We start from the raw sequence: 24,376 nt of genomic DNA, 5'->3' as shown, positions 1-24,376 counted from the left end.
GCCATTCTTAAATGGTACATGTTTTTTGTAATGCATTTATCATCCATTGTTTATTTTTTTTTCAAACCAAAAAAAAAAATGGGCCTAGGAAAAAAGTTAAGAGTGCTAGCCAAAATTAATTGCTTATTGATTCATATGAATAGCATTATCGCAGGTCATTTAAATTACTTAAGGTGACATCACAACTTAACGATTCTATTTTCATCCTCTAAAAAAATATAGTCATCAGCAGGCATGATTTGGCAAACACAAGCAACATATACTGCCAACAATTCCAAATAAAAGACAAACATTGAAAGTGTCCTTATATAACATTAAAACAGAACGTACCAACATTTACATAAAAAATATCTTACAGATAAAAAGAAGAGAAAAAGATGTTTATGTCAATTGAAATCTTATTAATAAACAAAAATAAAAGAAAGCTTGAGGTATACAATATCACACAGAAGACTAATGTGAGAAAACTACTTGTATATTAAAAGAGAAATACATGTATCACTAAATAGAGACTACAGGTAACTCAGAAAACAAGCAGATTGGTTGAAAATTGTTAGGTGCTCTACACTATATCCTACACACGATTCTTCATCAATCAAGCAAAATATTAGACGTGTGAGGTTAATTAAAACTCTATGTAATTATTTAAATCTTGATAATTAAATTTTAAATTTATACTTCATATTTGTGTGCTAGTAAAATGACATGTGCCTGTCTACTTATAGTTTTATGAAATCACTTTCTTGTACTGAAATGCTTTGATGATATGGCAAATAATTCACGTTTTTTTTAAATATCTAAAATAACAAAATATTACACATATACTACAGTTTTAAAATAAACTTCGCGGAATGTACCCATCAGTCAGTAAAACGAAGCATAATCAAAATGTAATTTTTACACTGAAGAGACGGACAGTCCATTTGTACAGCCAAACAGTCAGTTTCAACACTTCAAAGTATCTCATCTAATATCACGCCATTGTGCGAGCGTTTATTCAAATCTATGATTTAATCGGTCCGTTAAAGTGACATAATGCTTTTCAGGTGTACTATCTCGCCTCTTCAGTAGTAAGTTCCAGGTGATAAGCAGAAGACAATCACTAACGATGGTGCAGTTAGTGACTTTCAGATGTGACGTTAAGATAAACAGGATTAAGATGTTTTCATTTGATTGGACATTAACTTGATGGATTGGGACGGAGTGAAAGCTATGAGCTTTCCAATACTTCACAACCTTAAAATGCTAAGTCTATTTGTAAACAGGTAAAAAAAGGATCTTATTAATTAATCCGCAGCAACTATTAATTGTCAACTTAAAACTCTTCAAATACTCATCGCTACTAAGTTCAGTTAAAAACTACTCATTCCAATTCAGTGTTATTCTACAATGAACAGTTATTGTCTACCAAATTCATTCTTGTTAGAACTTAATTGTGCATAAACTAGTCAAGTTAAGTAACTTTTTGATATCTTTTCAAAAATCATGCAAACTAAAGGGTGTTCAAATAAACATCAAACAAATCTTCATAACACTAAAAAAAACATGCGTTAAAGCTGCACTCATACAGATAGAGTGTTTTCATTTTTTAAAGTTTTTGTCTCAGAATCAGGTGATTTTGGTATCATGCCTTCATTCATGTAAGATAACTCACACTAGAACCGATCTCAATAGTTCTGGAAACTTCTGAAATTCCATTTATTCTTAAAAACATCAATTCTCGAACATAAATATGAAAAACTACGATCTTATCATTTGTCAGCAATATTGCTTCACTGGTTTCCAGGCACTTACGCAAAAATTGGCTCATTCCAAGACAAAAAAAGTATAAAATATCAACACAGTCAATCTATGAGAGTGCAAGCTTTAATACTTAAACTGATTTTAAAGGTAATTCGATCACACATCATGCAAAGCAAGGTTTTTGGCGGGAAAATTAAAGCAGGGTTTTTGGCGGGAAAAGTAAAGTAGTTTTTTTTTGTGGGGGAATGAAGTTTCCGGTCACTCCTCTTTTGCAGAAAACGAAAATCAGACATATATAGAAATGGTTGCCATGGCAACCAGTGATTTTCTGGTGAATCCAAAGAAGCGTTACCTTTTTGGTACTTGCACCTTTAGTTGTCTGTTGAGAGAAATACGTAAAGGTATACAGAGTTAGTAAATGGAAAAGTTGCAATCAGTCGTGAACTTTATTAATTGAAAATATCTCTGTCAAGTGCTTTATTTGCTTGTTTGTAAAATCAACCTAAAATCACATACAGTTAATCTAGCAGGAAAATGCGAAACGAAAATAACACATTTACAAAAATATATTTACATGAAAAGCTAGCGCTCGATATAATTTGTGAGCTTGCAGTAAACTTTAGCTTTTAACATTAACATCCATGCTTGTGTAATTTAGCAATGAAAAACATGCTTAAAATGGTACATTAGCAACATCATAAACACAATTAACGATTGTTCACATGTAGTTTGTACATTAACAAATATACAAAAGTATTTCAAACATCCCTAGAAAATATGGTGCACTTAATTTATCCGGTTAAATATAGTGTAGACATGTGGCCCTTCGGCCTTGAAGCAAAGCCCTTAATACGAGGGAAAATTTACTAATATCCAGAACGGAAATCTACTCTCCTATTAACTAGAATTCATCTAAATATTTTTTGAGACATACAAGTTCCATTTTCTTTCTATATCTAAGCTATGGCTGACCCATCGAGCCACTGAGATACTTATATACAAAATACCTACTGTCCTACACAGTTCACACAAGAAAATACAGTATAATGAGGTAATGCAATATTCTCATCTTTAACTAAATGTTTGCTTAGATGCCAGAGAAACTGTATGAAACCATGTTTTATTTAAGAGAACCACCACACACAGTTTAACGCGGGTACATTTTAACGAGGATTGTAAGAGAGAAGGTTTCAAGTGACATTAAATAAAGACGCAGGTAAAACCTTCTCCCAGTTACCCTCTTGATTAATTCATTAAGGAAACTTACATCTCTGTTTGGTCTGAGTGCTGACACAAACTCCTTGTAGTCAATGAAGCCATCACCGTCGCGGTCAAAAATGTTGGCCACCGCTTCCATCTCCATAGGGGTCGTGTTGAATCCTGATAGTCATATAGAATAAACATGAAAATGATGTACTACATCCTTTCATTACATTAGTTTCTTAGAGTTTATGAACTGCTACCCGGCTACTGGTATAAATTATTAAGGTCTTTCAATATGACACATTTAAGGATGAAAACCTTTAAAAAAAAAAAACAAGTACCATCATGCAAAGAATAACTTACTTCATGTACACAGGAAAATTAATGACTGACCACTTAAGGAGTCTCCTACTGTTGATGATCATAGAAGTAAACAAATAAAACAACGTTACTAACGAGAAGCCATGATGCCCTCGATGAACTCCCGTCTTGTGACCTTGCCGTCCCTGTCTCGGTCCTGTCGTCGGAAGAAGTCCATTATACGTGACTTGTTGTGGTGCATCCAGGTTAGGTAACGCTTACGCCAGTCATCGAACTTGAAGTTCTTCATTCTCTCCAACTGGAAGGAGAGAAGTTAGGTATAATATTCAACTAAATGTTGATGAAGATAATATATATGCTAGGATAGACATTACACCGTGGCAAATATTGAGAAAACTGGGGTTAAGACTCGATTGTTTGGTATAGAAGGAAAAAAACGAAACTAAAACTATTTATTGGTATAGTATTAGTAGTCCATTAGTATGATCTTTAGTACAAGGACAATAGTTTTATCTTAAATATGCTCTTTGGTATACACTTTTATATTATCATGATTTAGGACTTGTTTTGAATGTGCAAATAAGAACTGTGTACCGTTCTTATGATGATTTTTAAATGAATGATTCCTTCCCCCGAAAATCAGGTTTCATAAACAGCAAACAAAGTCAAAAGAAATTTTTGTATAATATCTTTTTAAGTGACAAAATGTAGAGTTTCTATAAACTTTAAATTGAGAATGCAAATTGAGAATGCAACATCAAATCTTCGAGGTTGTTAATTTTAATGAAGAATGCAACATTTAATATTCAGAAAGTCTTTCCATAACTTAAATAAATTTGAAACATTACCTCATTGAGGTAGTCTAGTGCCTCCTGCAGGCGACGATGTCTCTCTATGGCCGAGAACCAAACTTGACGCCACTTGTTGTTCAATGCAGCAACACGAGGGTTCCTATAGTTAGACTCTGGAGTCTTACGGCCATCATCAAGACCTCGCCTGTAATTGTAACAGTTAAATAAAATACAATCTTTAGTCATAGATTTTAACTAGCCCTGGTGTTTTTTTTTGTTCAAGGCGTGTTCCAGTAGTTTGACTCTAGTACCTTGCATGTCCTAACATGTAACTTTCAAAGTTGAGACACAACTTCCGCTGGCATAAATGTTGGAATGACATGGCACCATTTTAAGACAGCCACAATTAATATACAATTAAATTCACAAAATTTAATATTATAAGTATCTTGCATATGTATGCTTATTTTTCTATCAAAGAGAAGGTGCAGAAGCAGTGTGCTTGAGGGTCAGGCTTTTCGATCTGCCCCAGATACATGTTCAAAATACTTATATTTGTCCATGTATTAAATATGCCATAATTATGGCATGTTATGCAAGAAACAAATTTCTGCAATGTGTTACTCTGCAACACTTTTTGAGAGTATCTATTAAAGACAAATTCAAAGCTTGACAAAATTACCTTGGTGTTCCATATTTCTGAGGTGTAGGAGTACGCCGGCCAGATAGCCCCTTGTACAGCGGGATTTGTGATACGGGTTCGCCTGCAGATGAAGTGTGGCGTTGACGTCTGTCACTCTTTGTAACCTGGTCAATCTCCGGCTGCTTCCCCGACATCTCATTCTGGAAGTCCTGCAAGAAAATAATTGTTTTTCAAATTTATTTCTCTTTATCATACAAAATAAATCTAGTAAAAAAACTGGTATCAAGCAGGTTAGCAGCTGACATCAAGTCTTTAACTAAAGACCCAAAATTTAAATGAACTTTGTACACTCTCACAGATGTACAGTACAGTTTGACAACTTTTTTTTTGTTTTTTTATCTTTTTTGTCTTAGAATGACTTTTGCATAAATGTCTGAGAAGACATAAAAAAAAACGCTGAAAAAGGATAAGATCGTGTTTTTTCATATTTATGCCAAAAAATCAAAATCAACAAAACATCAATTTACAAGCGTAAATATTAAAAACTGTGACCTGATATTTCGTCAAAAGTCTTATAACACTGGTCTCAAGATATTTACACAAAGGTTGGTTCATTCCAATAAAAAAAGTCAATCCATGAGAGTGCAGCTTTAACATACTTTGTACCATTGTCACAGTTAACATGGTAACATTTAAATTTTCATACCAAAATATCTGCTCTGTTTGAAAAACCCACCTGGTGTTCTTGGATCAAAGTATTTATGGTGTCCACATCATCTGGTATGGGCTCCGCATTCTCGTTAAACAGTTTAGTCTCCGCCCCGTTCAGCCAGGCTATCAGCTCCTCAAGCAGCTGGTTGTTACGACGAAGAGTGGCCAATGCTTCACGGAGACGGTTACCCCTCTGTCTGCTCCAGCCACTCACCTACAATGGATTAAAACAGGGTTAAGAGTTTTTAAATATTACACAATTAAATGCAATCAGCTATACAAGTCAATGGTTGTTTGCTCCAACTGTGGCCAACAACTCCCTAAGATTGGTAACTCTTTGTCGAGTCCAGACAATCACCTTGAGCGAACAGCAAGGTAAGAATTAAAATTATAAATTTAAATATTACAGTCAAAGCCTGATAGAAAGATAAAAGTCGACTAACAAGAAATTGAGCCAATGGATCAAATTTTATATGAACAAATAGCAAAAACAGTAACTTTAATCCAGTTCGAGACAACAAGGATATAGAGCCAAGTGATATCAAGTTTTAACAGTACATAATCAAAATAAATTTAATATGTTTTCAATATGGTCAATGCCTGGGAAAAACAATTGTCTCCCTGGCGACTTCAGCAACCCTTCCAACAGAGAGGGCAATAATATTGTTTTTCGATTGAATAAACAAAATAACTATCTGTGATAAAGTATAATATCAACTTTTTCTGGCAAAACATTTTCATAGCTTTTTAAAAAAGTTTTGTGAATGCAAGTCATTATACTTCTTTCTGCAAAGATAAGAAAAATACACTGAAAAAAACATTACAAAACCCACCTCTTCCCATCTTGTTTTCAAAACAGACAACCAATGTTTCAAAGTGGAGACTGCATCAGGGTTACACCTCTTCATAATGTCCATCCCGATATTCAGTGTCTCTCTCAATATCCCCTCCTGTCTTAAGAATTCTTCCTCAAACGCCTTGTGCTCCTCAATTTGTTTGATGATTTCTGATTCGTCATCTGGCATGGGGCCCTTGTATCGCAGTTGTCGCTCTGCAGAGGCCAGCCAGGCTATCAGGCCCTGGGCCTTCTTGTGGAAGTCATCAGCCTATTATATGATAAACATTCAACCAATGAACAAAGCTATAAAAATGTATCATCATTTTTATTAAGGGCCTTTTTTTACTTAAAAACTACTTGTATCCAGGCTATCAGGCCCTGGGGCACCTTGTGGAAGTCATCAGCTTATTATACAACAAACATTCATCCAATGAACAAGGCTTTAGAAATGTAGCATCAACCAATAAGGGCTGTTTTTTTACTTAAAAACATCTTGTTTCTGTTTGAGATAGGGAACTGAAGCAATTGCAAATGAAAATATTTGATGACCAAAAAAAATAATGTGCATAATCATTAAACCAGTCACGAAAAATTTGAACAACTTATTTAATATAGACCAAAATGTAGTTTTTTCGCCAAGTAAATGAAGAGACAAAAATACACTCACCAGTTTCTGTGCCTGTTCTAATCGTTCCTGTTTGTTAACCGAGAGTTTACACACACGATCCCACATGGTCGCCAGCTCAATCAACTGAGCCTGTTGCTGGGACATGTCCTCCGATGATTTCTCAAACATCTCCTTGGCACGCTTACGTACGAATTCAACATTGTTCGCTCTGGCCCCTAGCTCTTGCTGGAATGCCTGCAAGATGATGAACATTATGAGTTTTACTTGAAAATTGAAATAATCTTGGTCTTATTCACTTATTCACAATCTTTATTTAAACATATATATCATCAAAACTAGGAATCCTATATAGCTTGCAACAGCGATTTTTTTCTTCGAATTTCGTGCAAAAAAGTCCGTGACATGGCATATATAATGAGAAAGCAGCTGCAAAGAAACGAATCATTCATACCTTATGTTCCTCCACAAGGTTGTTGACAGTGTCAATGTCCCCATGTACCATCTGGTCTTCCCCGAGGCCAGGCTCAACCTTTGCCAACCAGTCCAGTAATGCCTGCAGGGCCTCATTGAACTGACCGGAGAACAGTAAGGCCTCCTCTAACTTCCGTTGCCTATAAACAAAGAATCATTTAGTAATTGCCACAGAAGTTTGTCAACTAAACACTTGCGCGATGTATGCAAAAAGTACAGTCCCACTTGCAAAAATACATTCAATTATCTACTATACTTTTCTATTTACCAACTATAACTTCCCTATTTGCCAAAAGTAAACTTCGCTTTGCTTATAGTAGCTGTTATTCAGTCTCCCATTTGAAGATATTATCTCCCCCATTAACCAACGTTAACTCTCCCATTTGCCAACAATAACTCTCCCATTTGCCAACTCTCCCATTTGCCAACAATACCTCTCCCATTTGCCAACAATAACTCTGCCCGTTACCAAATGCAACTCTCACATTTGCCAACAGTAACTCTCCGATTTGCCAACAGTAACTCTCCCATTTGCTAAATGCAACTCTCCCATTGCCAAATGCAACTCTCCCATTTGCCAACAGTAACTCTCCCATTTGCCAACAATAACTCTCCCATGCAACTCTCCCGTTGCCAAATGCAACTCGATCTCCCATTTGCCAACAGTAACTCTCCCATTTGCCCACAGTAACCCTCCCATTTGCCAACAGTATAACTCCCATTTGCCATCAATATACTTCTCTCATTTGCCAACAGTATAACTCCCATTTGCCATCAATATACTTCTCTCATTTGCCAACAGTATATTTTTCCTATTTGCAAACAGTAACTCTCCCAACAGTATAACTCCCATTTGCCATCAATATACTTCTCTCATTTGCCAACAGTATATCTTTCCTATTTGCAAACAGTAACTCTCCCTACAGTAAACTCCTATTTGCTAGTAGTAAACTCCAGTTTGCCAACATAACACCTATGACTCACCTATCTACAGACTTTCCACAGACATTGTTCCACTTGTGTTTGAGTTCATGCAACATCTTGTCCAAGATAGGAACATCGTCCTCAGGGCATCGCTCCTTCAGTGACCGGCCTGCACGATTCACATTGTCATAAATGGGCTGCTTGGCTCCAAGGCTCTTTTGGAAGTCCTGTAGAAACAATGAGGTAATTAGTAGCTAAAATAATGGTCTAAAATACAGAATTTTGAAGTTTCATGGAAGCATTGACATGATCTTGACTTTAAATACTATAACAAATAAGTTCCAATATGTATTTCGGAAAATCTGAAGCACAGACTTGTCTACTTTTTAATCATTAATAACGTACATTAACTCATTTAAATGGTTTCTTATAGAACCTTTCACACCATTTTCACAAAGACAGTTTTTAGAGCTGATATCCATGTACTTCCCTGTACTAAAGATTGGCGGTAAGAAATTTTATCTGTTCGGATTAATTGCTGTTGATAAGATTTTCCTCTGACATGACTTGCCACTCCAACTGCGAAAGAGCTAAGCTAACAATTCTTTACGATAATGTGACCTACCTTGTGTGTCGCAATGAGGGCCTTGATCTTGATGGGGTCGTTGCCAATAGCAGTGTCAATGCTGAGATTTTTCTCTGACTCTGCCAGCCATGCCACCATATCACTAAGCATCTCATTGAACTGTGGAGCAAGGAACAGGAAATATGTTAATATAACGATATCGTTATATGTCAAAATTTAGCCAATGTAAGAACAACTGGGCTATAGTCAGTTATAGAATTGATGCTCAGTCCTTTGGGAAGGTCATTGAATCTTAAGTTTAACTTTGGGTGTGTCCCTGTTTATTTCATTGCATTATTATTACTGATTTCCTTTAGTTGAATAGCAACAAAAGTTGATAGCACTGAATCACTCTTCAAGTCAGTTTTCCCGAGTGGAAAACACTACTGCTGTCCATTGTGAGAGGTCATCAGAAATTTCCTCTGGTGGGCCTGCAACCTTTTGGGTGAAAGGCATACACCTACACCACTAGACCACTCTCATCCTAAATCTAACACTAGACTTAAATCAATTAACGTCGTAGTTTATGAAGCACAAACAAGATCAAAGATACATCTGAATTTAGCTCATGGTATTTTAAGAAATATATAATTGCCAGTATAAACCCAAAACTAAAATTTTAAAATGCATACTAGCAAATATTTAACCATGAATTTTTAATAGCACATATTTCTCAGTAAAAGTACATACCTGTTTAGCCTCCTTGTAGCCCCTCTCCAGGTGGCGGGTCCTTTCTGCGCTCCGTGAGACGATCTTCTCCCACCTCTGCTGGACACTGGACAGCAGGTTCTTGATGATGACCACATCTGGACGCTGGCTGAAGTATTTCAGGTGGGTCCCGGTCTTGTCCAGTCGGATCATCTGCTCACGGTGGCTGGCGATATCTTTTTGAAGCTCCTGGAAAGGGTCAATAAGAGTAAGGGTTAATGTTAACTCAATGATTATCTGTCCAATCCGATGTGACGGTTGATTTTTATGGATCACTGCTGAATCTTTGTAGAATGGTAACTGTCAGTGATTATAATTAATGCCCATTTCTAAAGCAGTTCATTCACAAAATTTTGAGAATGAATTCAAAGTTGCTCACTTTCTGTAAATTACAGATGTAACCATTTTGCATTAAGTTTCCAACATTAATCATTTCTTAACAGGTAACTACATTAAAAAAAATTCTTCTATTTCTTACACTGCAACAAAGTTCCTACCTTTTGTTGTTTGATCTGCTCGGACACGTGTGGTATCACCCTGCTGACAGGGGTCATGTTGTTGATGGCATTCTCTGTCTCCAGTAACCAACCAGTGAACTCATTCAGGTCACCATGGAAACTGTTTGCCTGAGTTACTGCTTGTTCTAGCTTTGTCTAAAACAATGGAGGCAAAACATATCTGATCTTTGCTAACATATTTTAAAACAGTTAAATAAAGATACAGTGATTGAAATGATACTGACATATTTATACAAGAGCACTGGGAAATGAACACCAACACTTTTCTGTTTTTTTGTTCTTGTTGTCTTTTCTTTTCAACAAAGGGGCATAATTTAAAAAAGCCAGAGTAATGCCCCTTGCTGTACATGTACGGATTGTCTCTGGACTGTTCTTGGGAGTTATGGCCAAAGTTAAAAAAATTCACAACAACACCAGCAAAGACATCAAGATTATCACAACACTTTTACTTCCTTGAAAAACAGAAAGCTTAAATAGCATCATATCTAAACTCTGTTCCAATCATTTGCAGGCTGCAATGAAACCTCTAGATACTTCCATATTTAACTTATTGTAACATGACCCTTAGAAACAGAATACAATAGCTAAAAGGCGAATAATTATATACATACCTTCCTATCAGCCGACCGTGTCTTCACGTGTTCCCACGTCTGTTGGAGGAGGTGCATATTCTGTTTGATACCGGCCCCAGCAGTGTCACCACTCTTGGCCACGAGCCTGGAACCATCCTGCTGTAACCTAGCAACCACTGGTTCCATGTCCTGTAACTCATTGTGCACTTCCTGTGGGAACAAGGAAAAATAAAAAATTACAAACTGTGCATCAGTGTTAGGTATAAATTATTTTGAAATGAAATGGCGGATGCTTGTTTTTTTTATTAGTTCTCTCCTGGATGTAATTATACAAAAAATAAAGAATTTACATGGTTTTAACACACTAATATTTGGACCTGAAATTAGCTTGTTTTCTTATTGTAAAACTTACATATTAATTGAAATTAAATTTAATCATATATTTTTATCATATCAATCAGCACCTGGGTTAGACTGATAATTCTATTTTACTGTTAAACCTTTTGACAAACTAAATACTAAAACTACATTTAACCATCACCAGTTAATATTTAACCACAAACTGAACTGAAATTGTCAGTTCATAAAGTTTAATCGTTATCGAGTTAATGAAATCCACAAATATTTGTGTATTAAAAGTAAACCACATTTGAGGGTATGTAATTAACAATATCAGACATTGATTACTTCATTTTATGTGTAAATTAATACAAAGGAACAATTGATCATTAAATTCATTAGGTGGTCACATTGCACGAGTGGGAATCAGGCTCGCTTTTGAGTTTACGCTTAAAGGAGTAATGCTTCTGAAGGAGACCATGGTAGCCATTTTTGTAATTTTCATTGAGCAATGCCATGATTCTCAGCCGTGTGTCGACAAATGGTTCAGTTGATAGGGGGCTTAAATGTATGAAGCATGGTTGGGATGCATTGAGATATTCGATATGCTGTGACAAAGGTATTGTAGGTAGCTTTTCTAGATAACGTGAAGAAGCAGGACATGTTTTTGCATTCATATTTTTTCTTCAATTTGGACATAATTACAATCTGCATGCTTGCGATGGACAATTGTATTTCATGTATAAACAGGGAATGTTTAAGTTACCTTGATAAATACTAACAGATTTACATATTGCGACTTCCATATCACTATTTTTTTATTACAGATTCAACCCAAGGAGTTGTTTACTAACTTAGTTTCCAAAACACAAAAAGCTCTAAATGTTAAGTCAACAATCAAAACACTAACGTTTCACGTTACTTCTATAAACTAATGCTTTAGTGCACAAATTGGTCAAATTATATCTTTGTCATGAGTGTTGGAAAATTGCAGTGTCATGGCAATTATAGCAACTGTCCCATTTAATCCGGAAAAAGTCTGAACTGACAAAAAGATGTGGGCCCTAGAGACATTTTCTCAGTATCTTTTAATTTATCTACACCATTCAACATGATTGTAAATTGTTGGAAGTTTTACAAGTTTTATAGTATAAATGTCACAAAATTATAAACATTGATTAAATATATTTTTTGTAGTTGGGACAGAAACTATGAGCCAGGTCAGAAAGACATCCAGTACAGTCAACAACGAATGATCACTGCTGAGAGGTGCCCGGGCCTTACCAGCCACTGGGACCAGGTATCGGAATACGAGATTGGGCGACCAACTTGCTGATAGTAAATGGACAGGCCTGACATATCCTGGTCAGGGCCCGCGGTTGTATGCTGTAAAGTTCCCACAAGATGTGTTATGAGTGACTTAAATCATTTTGTGTTGTTTATCTCCATATCAAACACAAGTTGGTTAAGAATGCTTTACTAAGCTTACCATACAAGACTGAGAAAATGGTATTTTACCACAAGAGGTAGTTCAAATTCACCTCTGTTTATGATCATTAAATTAATATTACTGTGTAGTAACCATTTAATATTATCAATTTTAAAAGTGATGGTTGTATTTATCAGTTCTAACATTAAATATAGTTTAAATGATTTTACCAGCAAAACATTATATTTGATTTGTAACACCGAAATAATATCTAACTGAAATTCTTCATCTTACGGAAAAAAATGCACATTGATAACATCCTTACAAAATGGACTACTACAAAGGGCTATGAAAACTTTGGCATAATTTTTTGTAACAACATTTTCAATTATCTGTCAGTTTGAATGTATTTGGGGTACCTATAAGCCACAAGTAGGAATTTTGTAGCACTTCAAAACAAGAGTAGCAGTATTTAAAATTTAGAAAGGATGTTTAAATATATTATTATTTTTTCATTTCCTTTTTGAATGTAAATCCAGTATTTTGCAGTGCTACATGTATAACAACATTTCTAATCTACCCTTCTCCCAAAACTCCTTTGCCCATGGGAATTAGCATACTAGCATGACCATTAACTGTGCTAAAAGGAAATGTATGGAATAGCATACCCCCATATTTCTATCATTCTGTGTGAGGTAATAAAATACAAGTACAGTATATTAAGATAATATTACATGTACAATTCATGTATATATTCTGTTTAAATTATAATGCTTGTAAAGATGATGATACAATTATACAAAGATACATTTTGTAACATTTATATTGTGTATGTAAAGTGATATAGGGTTCTACAGATCTTTTACACTATCTAAAAGAAAAATGTCAAATCTAGAAAATATCTTTATAAGGGAAAATCCCGCTAATTGTGCATCTGTCATAAAAATAAACAGCTAATCTAAGGGTATTTGAAAATCTAAGAGTGTAATTAAAATCAGGAATTTTAAATTTTCATTCCCATCAAATCATATCAAATCTAATATGGGGAATCTATGATGAAATTATTATCTAAGAATCTTAATTTTATTCAAGAGTTCTGTTTCTTTGAGTATAGAAAGTTCTCAATTTAAGAGTTATGTCCCCTGCCCTTACCATGAACCTCTCGAGCTGTTCCTTGGCGGTCTCGGGCAGTCCACCTACTGGTCGGGAGGTGATCAGCATGCCCTCGATCTGTCCTAGCCGTTGTAAAACACGGTCCATCTCTTCTGAGAAATCTTTGGCCTGAAGTCAATGAGATTTTAAATACAAAATAAAAAAACTTTTCCTATTAATATTTCTAATATTGCTGGGTTTTCTTCGTTTGGCCAAAATGATACAAACTTTTTCCACTATTCTAAAACACTGCGATGTGGAATTGTATATATGCAACAGAGTTGGTCATACATCAAGTGAGTCAACCGTTATGTCAGTAGTAGTAGTAGTCAGTTTTTATTTTCTTTGTGGGCAAGATTCAATTGTTTTAAGGCAAGAATCAATTGTTGTACAACATATGGAGTTGTTACCATGGTTCTGGGGCTGTATTCTTAAGGCATCATAGAAAAAGATTTAAATGAGAGCGGCATATGAATAATTTATTAATTTGATGAAAAATAGATGGTAATTGAAATATTTGTAGTCAAAAATTGAATTTTTTTATGAAGTTGTTAATTTTCACTAAAAGAAGCTTATAAGCTCCTGGCCCCAAATTTTACAATAAGTTCCTTTATCAAGACAACCTGTAACTCAGCTACTTTGTATAATAAAATGTCAAACTACAATCCCACCTCTTTTAGTGCACCCTCAAGGTCCTTCTTTCGATCGTCACTTTTCTTCTGAACAGTGTTCCAGAGTCGTGTGAGGTCGTCAAGTTTACGTGCTGATGTCGAAGACTTGTTCGCCCCCTTCTGGAATGCGTTACGTACCGACTGTATACTTTGCTCGTGGGCGTGGATGTCATTTTGCAGCACCTGACAATGAAAATAGATTTTAGAGTACATTTTCGACATTGAACTGTCAATTTCACCCATGTACATGGTTTTCGTCACTATGAAAAACAAACAAATTCTGCATTAACGATTCCAGCTTTTTGTACACTATTCAGGGATCCTAACAGTTGTTAATTGTACATCCTGAAAAAAAGCTGGGGGTCTATTTATGAGGGATCTATGTCCAAAGCAGTGTGAAGAGGTTAAGATCGCTTTGGAAATAATTTCAAAAGTCATTTATGTTCATTTCAAGGTACTTCTTTCTGCTTTTGAGGCCAATGTTTGAGCAAAATATAATCATACATCTGTTTAAGTCTGTACTTGACTTTTACAGTACTGAAACAATTTTCTATGCATCAACTCATGTATCAACTCGTATCAACAGCCTTTAATATTAACCTTACCCTTAAGGCAAACTCTATCTCTACACAATAACTACCCTTCTAACTAATATCCATACCTTATGTTTAGCGAGCTCAATTTCAATGATCTTCCTATCCCCGCACACAGGGGTGTTCTCGTCTAGTGTTTGGTCAGTGCGGTCAAGCCAGGCTAGTAATTCATTGAGGGCGTGCTCTGTCTGACCAATGTCCAGCATAGCCAGCTGTAGGTCACGTTGTCTGGAAGCAAAAGATGCATTTTAGTATGACTTTTCATATTCATTTGAATAAATTTACATATTATAATCAATAATACAGTCATATTTATTACTAATTCCATAAAATATTTTCCAAGAAAATTCGCAGTCCTGTCAGCTTGAAATTACTACTATGACATACAGAAAACCATTCTTTAATCTACATCATTTCTATTGAAAACACTACACTGTGTAAAGCATACAGCTTACATCACAAACGATCCATTTACAATATCTGTATCTCCCACCCCTTAAACCCTTCCTGATGGGATCCCCTCACCTGTCACTAATCCCCTCAAGTAGCCCCTCCCATCTCTTGTTCACCGTGGCAACAGGCTCCTTGACAACCATAGCCTGATCTGGGCTTGAATCCTTGATCATCTCTTGGGCCTTCTGGTTAAGGGATTCAATGTCTGCATGTTTGGGGTCTACCTCAAGCTTGAAATTCTGAAAGAAATTTGTTACATATTTTACCAGATCATGTCTTTGCAATTTAAGTTTTGTGCTACCTTGTAAAGATAAGAATTAAGGTTTAAGATTTTGGCATGACTCAACTACCACAAAGGATACCAAAGCCATTATGCCACCAATGACAAGAAATCAATGATATTTTAAAATCATGTTCAATGAATTACAATTGCTTGGTAGAGTTGATTTCATTTCTTTGCATTTTATTAACATGATGTCCAGGTACCATCAAGTTTCATTTGAACATCTTAAACTGTTTTTTGAGTAATTGCCGAGGTTGCCAACAATTACAACAACACCAATGTTTTGACAATGCCTCAACCTTTTTCCTTTGAGAAACAAACAAGCTAAAATCACAAATATTATCAAAATAGGAGCATGAATAGATTATCCTCAGGCAGTCTACCCACCTTGACCTTGCTCCACTGTTGCTTTATGGCATCAAAGTTCCCAGCGATGGGTCCCATCTCCTTTAGTCTGTCTTCACGCTTCTGTAGCCATACCAGTGTTTTCTGAAATAAAAACAACAAAAAGTTAAGGACAAGTTGATCCTAAAAGTGCATTATATTGTTCAAGAGGCCTCTTAAATGGACCTTCAAACTCCCCAATGATATGATAATAAAAAAGGTTACCATCTAGGTCATCCATATGTTTCTTAAATTTAGACTATCAAACAATTCTTATCAAATTTATACTCAACTAATCATAAGACGACTCTGGATTTGCATATATTGTTCAAAACTTCTTTGAGCGACCTTAATTTATCCCCAATAATTGACATGAGATAATTGTTAAGGTCATCAATATGTTCCTAAATCATAGACTATGAAAACAACTTCTACTTAACTCAACATAAGTTGACCCTGGAAGTGCATAGATCATTCCAGAGCCTAAGTTCAAGTGACCTTGACCTTTGGTCAAGACAGGAGGTTTAAGCCAATATTATGTTTCATAAATTTTGGACTTTGAAACAAATCCAACTGAATATTTAACTCACCATAAGCTGATCCTGGAAGTGCATAGATCTCTCCAGTGCTTCTTCAAGTGACCTTGACCTTCTGTCAAACTCCCCAGTAATAGAGAGAAGGTTATTGTCAAGGTCGTCCACATGTTTCTGCACTTCAGGGCGGTCTGGTTTTCCACATAGGGACATCAGGGCCTCCCCAGTTTGGTGGACCTCATCAAGGTCAAATTGGGATTCTTCAATGTTGTCTCTGAGAGCCTGTTATTTAAAATAATAAACAAGTTAAGTTTAAGGTCCAAGAAGTTTGTCCACAATTGAAAAATCAATATCATGGCATGGATATGTTATATTTATTTAAAATTCAAAATGCAACCATTGTCATCTTTCCCCCAAAAAATCTTTATTAATTCCACCACTTACCCAAACCCCATAATTCCACAATTTACCCAACAAACCCTCCTAATATGCCCCAAATCCTGCTTATTCCACACTTACCCCACCCCCCTCCTCATAATTCCCATACTTAACCACCAAACCCTCCTAATTCCAGCATTTACACCGCTGACCCTCCTAATTCAACCATTTACCCCACAAACCCTCCCAATGCCACCATTTACACCCAAACCCTCCTAATTCAACCATTTACCCCACAAACCCTCCCAATGCCACCATTTACCCCACAAACCCTCCCAATGCCACCATTTACACCAAAACCCTCATAATTCCACTATTTACTCCACAAACTCTCATAACTCCACTGTTTACTCCACAAACCCTCATAATTCCACTATTTACTCCACAAACCCTCATAATTCCACTATTTACTCCACAAACCCTCATAATTCCACTATTTACTCCACAAACCCTCATAATTCCACTATTTACTCCACAAACCCTCATAATTCCACTATTTACTCCACAAACCCTCCTAATTCCACTATTTACTCCACAAACCCTCATAATTCCACTGTTTACTCCACAAACTCTCCTAATGCCACCATTTACCCCACAAACCCTCCTAATTCCACTATTTACCTCACAAACCCTCCTAATTCCACTATTTTACCCCACAAATCCTCCGAATTCCACCATTCACCCTACAAACACTCATAATTCAAACACTAACCTCAAGTGTCTCCTGCTGCTCCCTAATCAATGATGGCTCCAGTGCAGGTGGCTCCTGATTGGCCAGTGTGTCTGATAGGTCTTTTAGGGATCGTGTTAGGGAGTGAAGGTCGTCCCAGAACTTGTCTGACACTTCTAGGGTTTCCTCCAGCCGCGTGTTACGGGCTGCAGCTCCATCATTGATTTTCTCGTACAAGTTGCAAAGATCCAGTAGCTTCGATTTCACATCTATAGTGACAATTTTAATGTAATTCAAATCAGTTTTCAATTAATTCCATATTAATTGTCAATTGATTTTTGGATATAATTTTCAAGTAATTCCATGTTAACTTATATTAGTTTCATCATATAATAAATGATTTTAATTTTAATTTTAGAAAGAAGCCATTTTAATTAAAGCCATTTGAAAGATCTCATTCCCTTTACAATCATTTATACTGCTTTATAATCACTTCTACTATAAACACACAATCATGTATATTTGACCTGATAAAATCTTGAATCTAAGATAAAGAGTTCAGAGTGACTTCAAGACAAAACCATGGCAACTTAGCATTGCATTCCCATGGCTATATTCATGTATATTTCCATGTAGTATGATCTTGAAATCCTTTCTTTATTGTCTGATATATGTAGTTTTAATACATGAGAAAAATAAGAAAGTTATAACATACTTCGCTCAAGATATGTTCTATACCATTCTACAGCATGAATTAAAGTGACATTCTTATTCAAAATCGATACATACATACATATGTATAACAAACATCAATTTGGACTGATAAACCTTTAACTACTTACTAAATAATGCATTTATGGAAAATATTAACTACTGATAACAAGATTGTAACCATGTATTTAATAGCAGAAAGTGCAAAAATATTAAATGAATGGTGAATGACAAAAGATTTACTGTGGTCCACTATAGTCTCATAAGGTAGAAATACTGTGTTTTATGCTCATTTCATTCTCGGTATCCTTCATAAGAACCATTGTTTTCGACACTTATTCAACCTTTTTTGAATATTAAAACAATATTATTAATTGCGGTAAATCTTATCTGGGAGTAAGAGGGCATCTTTAAGGAATCCACATATTATCTTGTCCCTTACCCTTAATGTTTATTTTAGATGCCTGGTGAACTCCTGAGTTTTTGTATCATTTGAGGTATATAAGGCCAGATTAAGTATTTGTATACTTTTCCTTTATTTCAACTGATATCAAACTTAAAATAACCTATTTTGCAATTGCTCAATGCTAAAAGAACTATTATTACTATCTATTTCTGCAAATAAAACACTTTCAAATGATACCAAAATAATATAAGGTCAGCAGGAATCAAAAATTCACATATTTGTGGTGGTAAACCCGAACATGTTTTCCAATGAAACATCTCATGAAGTCCCCCCTATAGCAACCTTTTAAATCATAGAACTTTTAAGCAGTGAATTAAGTATACCACACAAGTACCAAGTATAGCTTTACAAAAATTAAAATATTACTACAAACCTTTAACAGCATCGTCTTGGGAGTCTGAGGCCTGTTTGATCAACTCCTGGGCAGCTAGTTGTACGGACTCGAGGGCAGATAAGCGCATTGCCATCTCCTCTGTCAGGGCCTAAAAGGAGGAACAGGGGCGAGTAAGAACATTATCATGAAACGTAAGTGAAGTATCAAAACAGTTATTTCTTGAGTCTCTCGTAAAATGGTCAAGTTTCAACATGTAGTAAAATTTGGTTCAAGACCATTCCACATACTAGCACCGAAAAAATCACTTGCAACAACCGAAACTACATTATTGTTAATCAACATAAAATGATGATGGTAATATACTGAGGGTAATATATATATTCTCTCATACTGAGAGTAAATGTTTTTGGTCAGGGAGATGTTTTTGGTCAGGGAGCTCAAGAAATTACCCAAATATTGCTATACTTACATTGTTGTCTGAAATCTGGTCACGTATCTTGTCGGGATGGGCGGACACAGGCTCGGCATTTGTCACTTGCTCTTCTGTGCTGGTCAAGGCCTCAAGCATGTTCTCTAGTTTGTCAGTGAACTGTAAGGTAAACATAGAAATCGTATTATTATTCATCCGTAACTGAAGCACCATTCAATATTGCTGAAAACATCTTGGACTAAGACTAATTTATATGCGTAGGGAGTTGAAATGTTGCATATAGCAGAATGGGAATAAATTTTCCATGAAACACTGAAATTTTGAGTCTGTCCTTTAAATTTTTTTAAAACTCTACTTAATATTATTCCTGCTCAATTCTCCGCCCACATAATTAATCTTTCAAGCTTTACAAACTTTTTCTAAATAATATGAGATTTTTAAAAAAATCCTACAGGTTAAAAATTTAGTGCTGACTGATATATTATATTGATTGCTGGATAATATTTTTATAATATTAAAACACCCCTACCTCGGCAGACTGTTGCAAAGCCTCATCAATAGACATTGATCGTTCCCGCACAGCACGTCTTATCTCCTCCACCCGCTTGTTGTCTTCTTCCATGGTTTCCCGAAGAATGTCTGCGTCTGCAGGACTCAACGACAGCTTGGTCAGTGCAAAACCACTCTTGTTTAGGCGGTCAATCAGTGGTTTATTGTCTTGAATGTCTTGTTTTAATATCTAAAAGTGCATGATTCATGTTAGACTTCAAGAGATATCAATGAAAAAAACCATCAACATTTTACTCAATACTTTAATTGTGGCAATGATTTGCATTTTTGATTCTATCAGCATTTAAATTCAACAGAATTTTAGTAGATTTGGGCTCAATTATTTCCTCATGTTATTTTCTTCATTTCATCACCACTGACCTTGACACTATCCTGCTGTTTCTTCACGGTGTCCTGATTAATGGTCATGACCTTGAGCTGGGCAATGGCAGGCTCCACATCATTAAACCAGGTCAGTAGGTCAGCATGGGCCTCGTGGAACTGTCGTGACATTGGCATAGCTTGTTCCACCTGAACAAGACGATCGCTGCCTATTTTTGCGACTTGGTCACTACGCTGCTTTAATGATTCCATTTTCGAGTTCAATGAGCCTTCATCTTCCATTGAGCCTTCACGGATTAAACGTTTGCCTGCTGCGATGGTGTCTCTAGCTTTTACTTTCTGAGCATTAATGTCATCGTTCATTGCCTGTCAACAATAATATAATGTGAGAACGAACTTTCCATATTGAAATTGTATATTTCTCATAAAAAAAAATGTTCCGAATAGTAACTTGTCCATTTGGATATCTTTCCATAATCAACAGCAGCCAGTTGAAATGTAAGGAACTGGCTGTTTTTTTGGAATGTTGAAAATTAGCCAAACTGTTTATTGATTGGTCAATATTTATCAGGTTATTTATCAGGCTATAAACCAATGCATCATTTACATGTAAAAAAGCAAATAAGCCTAACAATATCCTGCTAACAACTTATGTTTTATAAAATGGGCTGCTGGTGAATTTTGTATTTATGAAATTGACATAGTGTATCATTACTACATGGACGTTTGTTTAATCAAGTATTTTATACTTTTGTCACCACATGTATATCACTGAAAATAATTTCATCATTAGATGTTAAGGTACCTTCTGTTCAGCAAGTTGTTTCTGAAGCCTAGCAGGCTCACAGCTGATTGGCTCACATGACCCCAACAGTTGTTCTTCATCATCAAACCATTCAATAAGGTCATCAATTGTGCACATAACCTATATGGATGTGAAATATGGGGATTAACACATGCATAGAAAAAAGAGCAAATACATAAGGCAAGTATTTCCAAGAAGAAATTACTGAAATTCTTTTACTGCAAGAAACTAATATATATAGGCATGAGAGTCATAGTCAAAACTACTTTATAATTATAACTATAGTATCATCCTTAATATCAACCAAATTAGCATTCTTATGCATGGACACAAAAATATAAAGCCTTTAAAAATGTCTCCACAACAATAAATCTTTGCATTTTTATTGCAAAGATCTTTATTTTTGACTATGAAACACAAAAATAGGCAGTGTAAGTTGGTTAATAAAACTCCACAAAACCACTGATCACCCACCTCAGCATTCTTAAGCTTGGAGGCCCTGTATTTGTCAGCCTTATTCTGGATGGCATCATTCACAGCCTCAAACCTCTTGCGGTCCTTGGCGAGTGTGTCTTCCACTTTGAATCCTGCATCCCCTGGGGCAAGTTCAGATAGCTTTTCACCCTCCTCAGTCATTGCAGTGAGAATTGGCTCGATATCTTTGACCTCATCTAGGAGTTGCTGTAGATACACAGAGTAAACATTTGAATCTTTCATAAACATGGAGGGTAATAGAGTGAGAAGGGTCAATTTCATGAAGCTTTGCAGCCTTTGATATTCATTCTTAAAGAAAACAAAATAATCAGCTATCAGCATATGCAATGACTGAAATTACTAAACCATATTTAATGTGTTTTTTTTATCTTCATTGTAGGTGCCTGTTAAGCAGCAATATATGTTCAATTTCTTCATAATTATAACAAATGTAGCAAGCAATGCTCTGAACAATCAAAACATACTATCCGCCACACATATAATAGTCTCAAATCCTTACCGTGACCTGTTCCTCGGTCTCATTAGTATCCTTATGTCTTGTTTTTGGTTCCATCTTCGCCAGCCAATCAATAAACTTGGCATGGGACTCGGAGAAATTCTGAGCTAGAGGCAAGGCCTCTTCCATCTGTTCAAGGGTGTCAGTGAGTTTGTCTTCAAGCTCACCGTAGCGTGTTTGTATGTCATCAATCTTTCGCTGGACATTCTTGACGTCATCTCCTGAAAAGGTTTATAATTTTGGGTGAAGGATCTGTCAAAGAATTTACCCTTTATACACCATTATTAAATAGCAATATTGAATATACTCCACTGCTTCATTATGTTATTAATGTGATGTTATGAAATTAGAAATATGCATTTCTTACAGAAATTTAAATAGTTCATTATAGTTTATCTCAAAATTTGAATGCTGTTGTTAAGGACATAAGATCATAGCTTTTCTACACAGTTTTCAACATCTATTCATGTGAACAAGTAATCTTTTAACATTATATAAAACAAGTTTGTTTTTTTAAGTTTTTACCTTTGCACTGATTCTGTAGCTCCTTCCCTATAGCTGCAATCTTCTTCACATTTTCCTCCTGACCTTTAACATCCTTCTCCATATCTCCTAGAGTCTTTATGATCCCCTCAATATTGTCCACATCCATTGAGGTTGGCTCAAGACTTGCAAACTTTTTCTCTGAAGCATCCATCCAACCAACGAGTGGTTCCCTGACCTCCTGAAATTCTTGTGCAACGCCTACGATGTTCTCAAGTGTCTTTGAACGCTGTTCGGCCTGGAAGTTCAATTCGCTCCAGCGTTTGTCAAGCTGGGCGATCTGGTTTTCAATTGCCTTTCGTTCCCGAGTTTCAAGATTCTTCTGCAAGGTTTCTCCGGAGTCATTAACAGACTTGACACTTGGGGCTCGATCGTCCAGCATCTTGAGGAGGAACTGGTTGGGAGAGAAGCAGAGATATTTATGTTCTTTTGCTATTCTATTTAAAATATCATACAAGAGTTCAATTTGTAATGGGCATTCAAGTTCAAGTGGGTTTTAATTAAACTTATAAACCATAATTTTAAAAGGCATAAAAGCATAATTATTTTTCACAAATTTTAACTTAACTGTAAGGTTTTAAAAGCATTTCAGATTCAGATGACTCTGACAATCCTACACTGGAAGTTTTTAAAAGCCTAACAGAGTCATATGACAATCTTTCTGCTTTTGTAAACAATGTTATCGTACATGTTTAGGCTTTGACTTCAAACTTAGTAGGAATCCTACCTTTTGTTCTTGCAGTTGAGCTTTGGCAACTTTGTAGTCAGGTGACGGGGGTTTCTGATTGGCTACCAGGTCTTCAGTCTCCTTCATCCAATCTATGAGATTCTTGAGGGCATCGTTAAACTTGCCTGACTGCAGGATGGCATTGTCTAGGTTCCTGTCCCTCTCTGACACCTGAAGTAATGTAAGGTATATTTGGAAATGTTGCTAAGAATCTGGTCCATTATCTTATAATCCTATAAAATATCCAACTGAAAGTTATGTTAGTGGTCCACTGTAATGTGGACCTATACTAAACATCACCTACCCTTACATCCAAAACATCCATTAACTCTCTGCCTTTGGCATCCATCTTGTCAACAAAGAATGGACTCATCATCTTCTCATCAGTCCCCTTGTAATTGAGGGTATGATTTATTGTATATCAGTCAGATTACCCCTCCCACTCACCTTACATGAAGCTTGCTCAACATTAGCTGACTTGGGTGCCTAAATATATTATGCCAGCCACTTACCTTGGCATTGAGTGTGTTCCACTTGTCTAGGAGTGACTCTTGGTCAGCCTCAAGGGCTGAGGTATCTACACCCGGTCCAGCCCCCTGGATCAGCTGACAAGCATCAGAGTTGAGGCCGGCTACTCGACGGGAAAGGTTCTCTAACACTCCATGCTGGAATTGCTGAAAGAAATACACAGATGTTTCAATGGTGGTTAATATTTTGGTCTTATTTATCAATCAACATCCATATCAATGATTACGTTTCTGGTTAATTGAAAGTTATATTAACATGTAGAAGATTACGTCTCCGGTTAATTGAAAGTGATATTAAAATATAGATGTT

The 24,376-nt window shown here is 35.9% G+C and overlaps 1 protein-coding gene across 1 annotated transcript in view; it reads right to left on the bottom strand.

The window, feature by feature from the left end:
- The window catches only part of LOC128213432 (microtubule-actin cross-linking factor 1, isoforms 1/2/3/4-like), a 173,375-nt gene that overhangs the window by 10,699 nt on the left and 138,300 nt on the right, over positions 1 to 24,376 (bottom strand). Inside the window, exons 52-82 of the mRNA XM_052919119.1 lie at positions 24,052 to 24,213; positions 23,540 to 23,710; positions 22,795 to 23,206; positions 22,273 to 22,490; positions 21,753 to 21,959; positions 21,279 to 21,398; positions 20,513 to 20,839; positions 20,112 to 20,321; positions 19,622 to 19,741; positions 19,192 to 19,300; positions 17,684 to 17,910; positions 16,591 to 16,815; positions 16,004 to 16,105; positions 15,406 to 15,572; positions 14,949 to 15,108; positions 14,288 to 14,470; positions 13,617 to 13,745; positions 13,133 to 13,150; positions 10,736 to 10,906; positions 10,104 to 10,259; positions 9,589 to 9,795; positions 8,899 to 9,018; positions 8,334 to 8,500; positions 7,330 to 7,489; positions 6,918 to 7,112; positions 6,246 to 6,518; positions 5,438 to 5,626; positions 4,741 to 4,910; positions 4,116 to 4,263; positions 3,403 to 3,565; positions 3,011 to 3,123 (exon numbers count right to left, since the gene is read on the bottom strand). Of these exons, the coding sequence (XP_052775079.1) occupies positions 3,011 to 3,123; positions 3,403 to 3,565; positions 4,116 to 4,263; positions 4,741 to 4,910; positions 5,438 to 5,626; positions 6,246 to 6,518; positions 6,918 to 7,112; positions 7,330 to 7,489; positions 8,334 to 8,500; positions 8,899 to 9,018; positions 9,589 to 9,795; positions 10,104 to 10,259; positions 10,736 to 10,906; positions 13,133 to 13,150; positions 13,617 to 13,745; positions 14,288 to 14,470; positions 14,949 to 15,108; positions 15,406 to 15,572; positions 16,004 to 16,105; positions 16,591 to 16,815; positions 17,684 to 17,910; positions 19,192 to 19,300; positions 19,622 to 19,741; positions 20,112 to 20,321; positions 20,513 to 20,839; positions 21,279 to 21,398; positions 21,753 to 21,959; positions 22,273 to 22,490; positions 22,795 to 23,206; positions 23,540 to 23,710; positions 24,052 to 24,213 (5,499 nt within the window). The remainder of the gene's footprint in view (positions 1 to 3,010; positions 3,124 to 3,402; positions 3,566 to 4,115; positions 4,264 to 4,740; positions 4,911 to 5,437; positions 5,627 to 6,245; positions 6,519 to 6,917; positions 7,113 to 7,329; positions 7,490 to 8,333; positions 8,501 to 8,898; positions 9,019 to 9,588; positions 9,796 to 10,103; positions 10,260 to 10,735; positions 10,907 to 13,132; positions 13,151 to 13,616; positions 13,746 to 14,287; positions 14,471 to 14,948; positions 15,109 to 15,405; positions 15,573 to 16,003; positions 16,106 to 16,590; positions 16,816 to 17,683; positions 17,911 to 19,191; positions 19,301 to 19,621; positions 19,742 to 20,111; positions 20,322 to 20,512; positions 20,840 to 21,278; positions 21,399 to 21,752; positions 21,960 to 22,272; positions 22,491 to 22,794; positions 23,207 to 23,539; positions 23,711 to 24,051; positions 24,214 to 24,376) is intronic.

This window comes from Mya arenaria, chromosome 13, assembly GCF_026914265.1.
Source record: "Mya arenaria isolate MELC-2E11 chromosome 13, ASM2691426v1".
Lineage (NCBI taxonomy): Eukaryota > Metazoa > Mollusca > Bivalvia > Myida > Myidae > Mya > Mya arenaria.
Note: the sequence above shows the minus strand (reverse complement) of the source record. Positions and strands in the feature narration are given on the sequence as shown.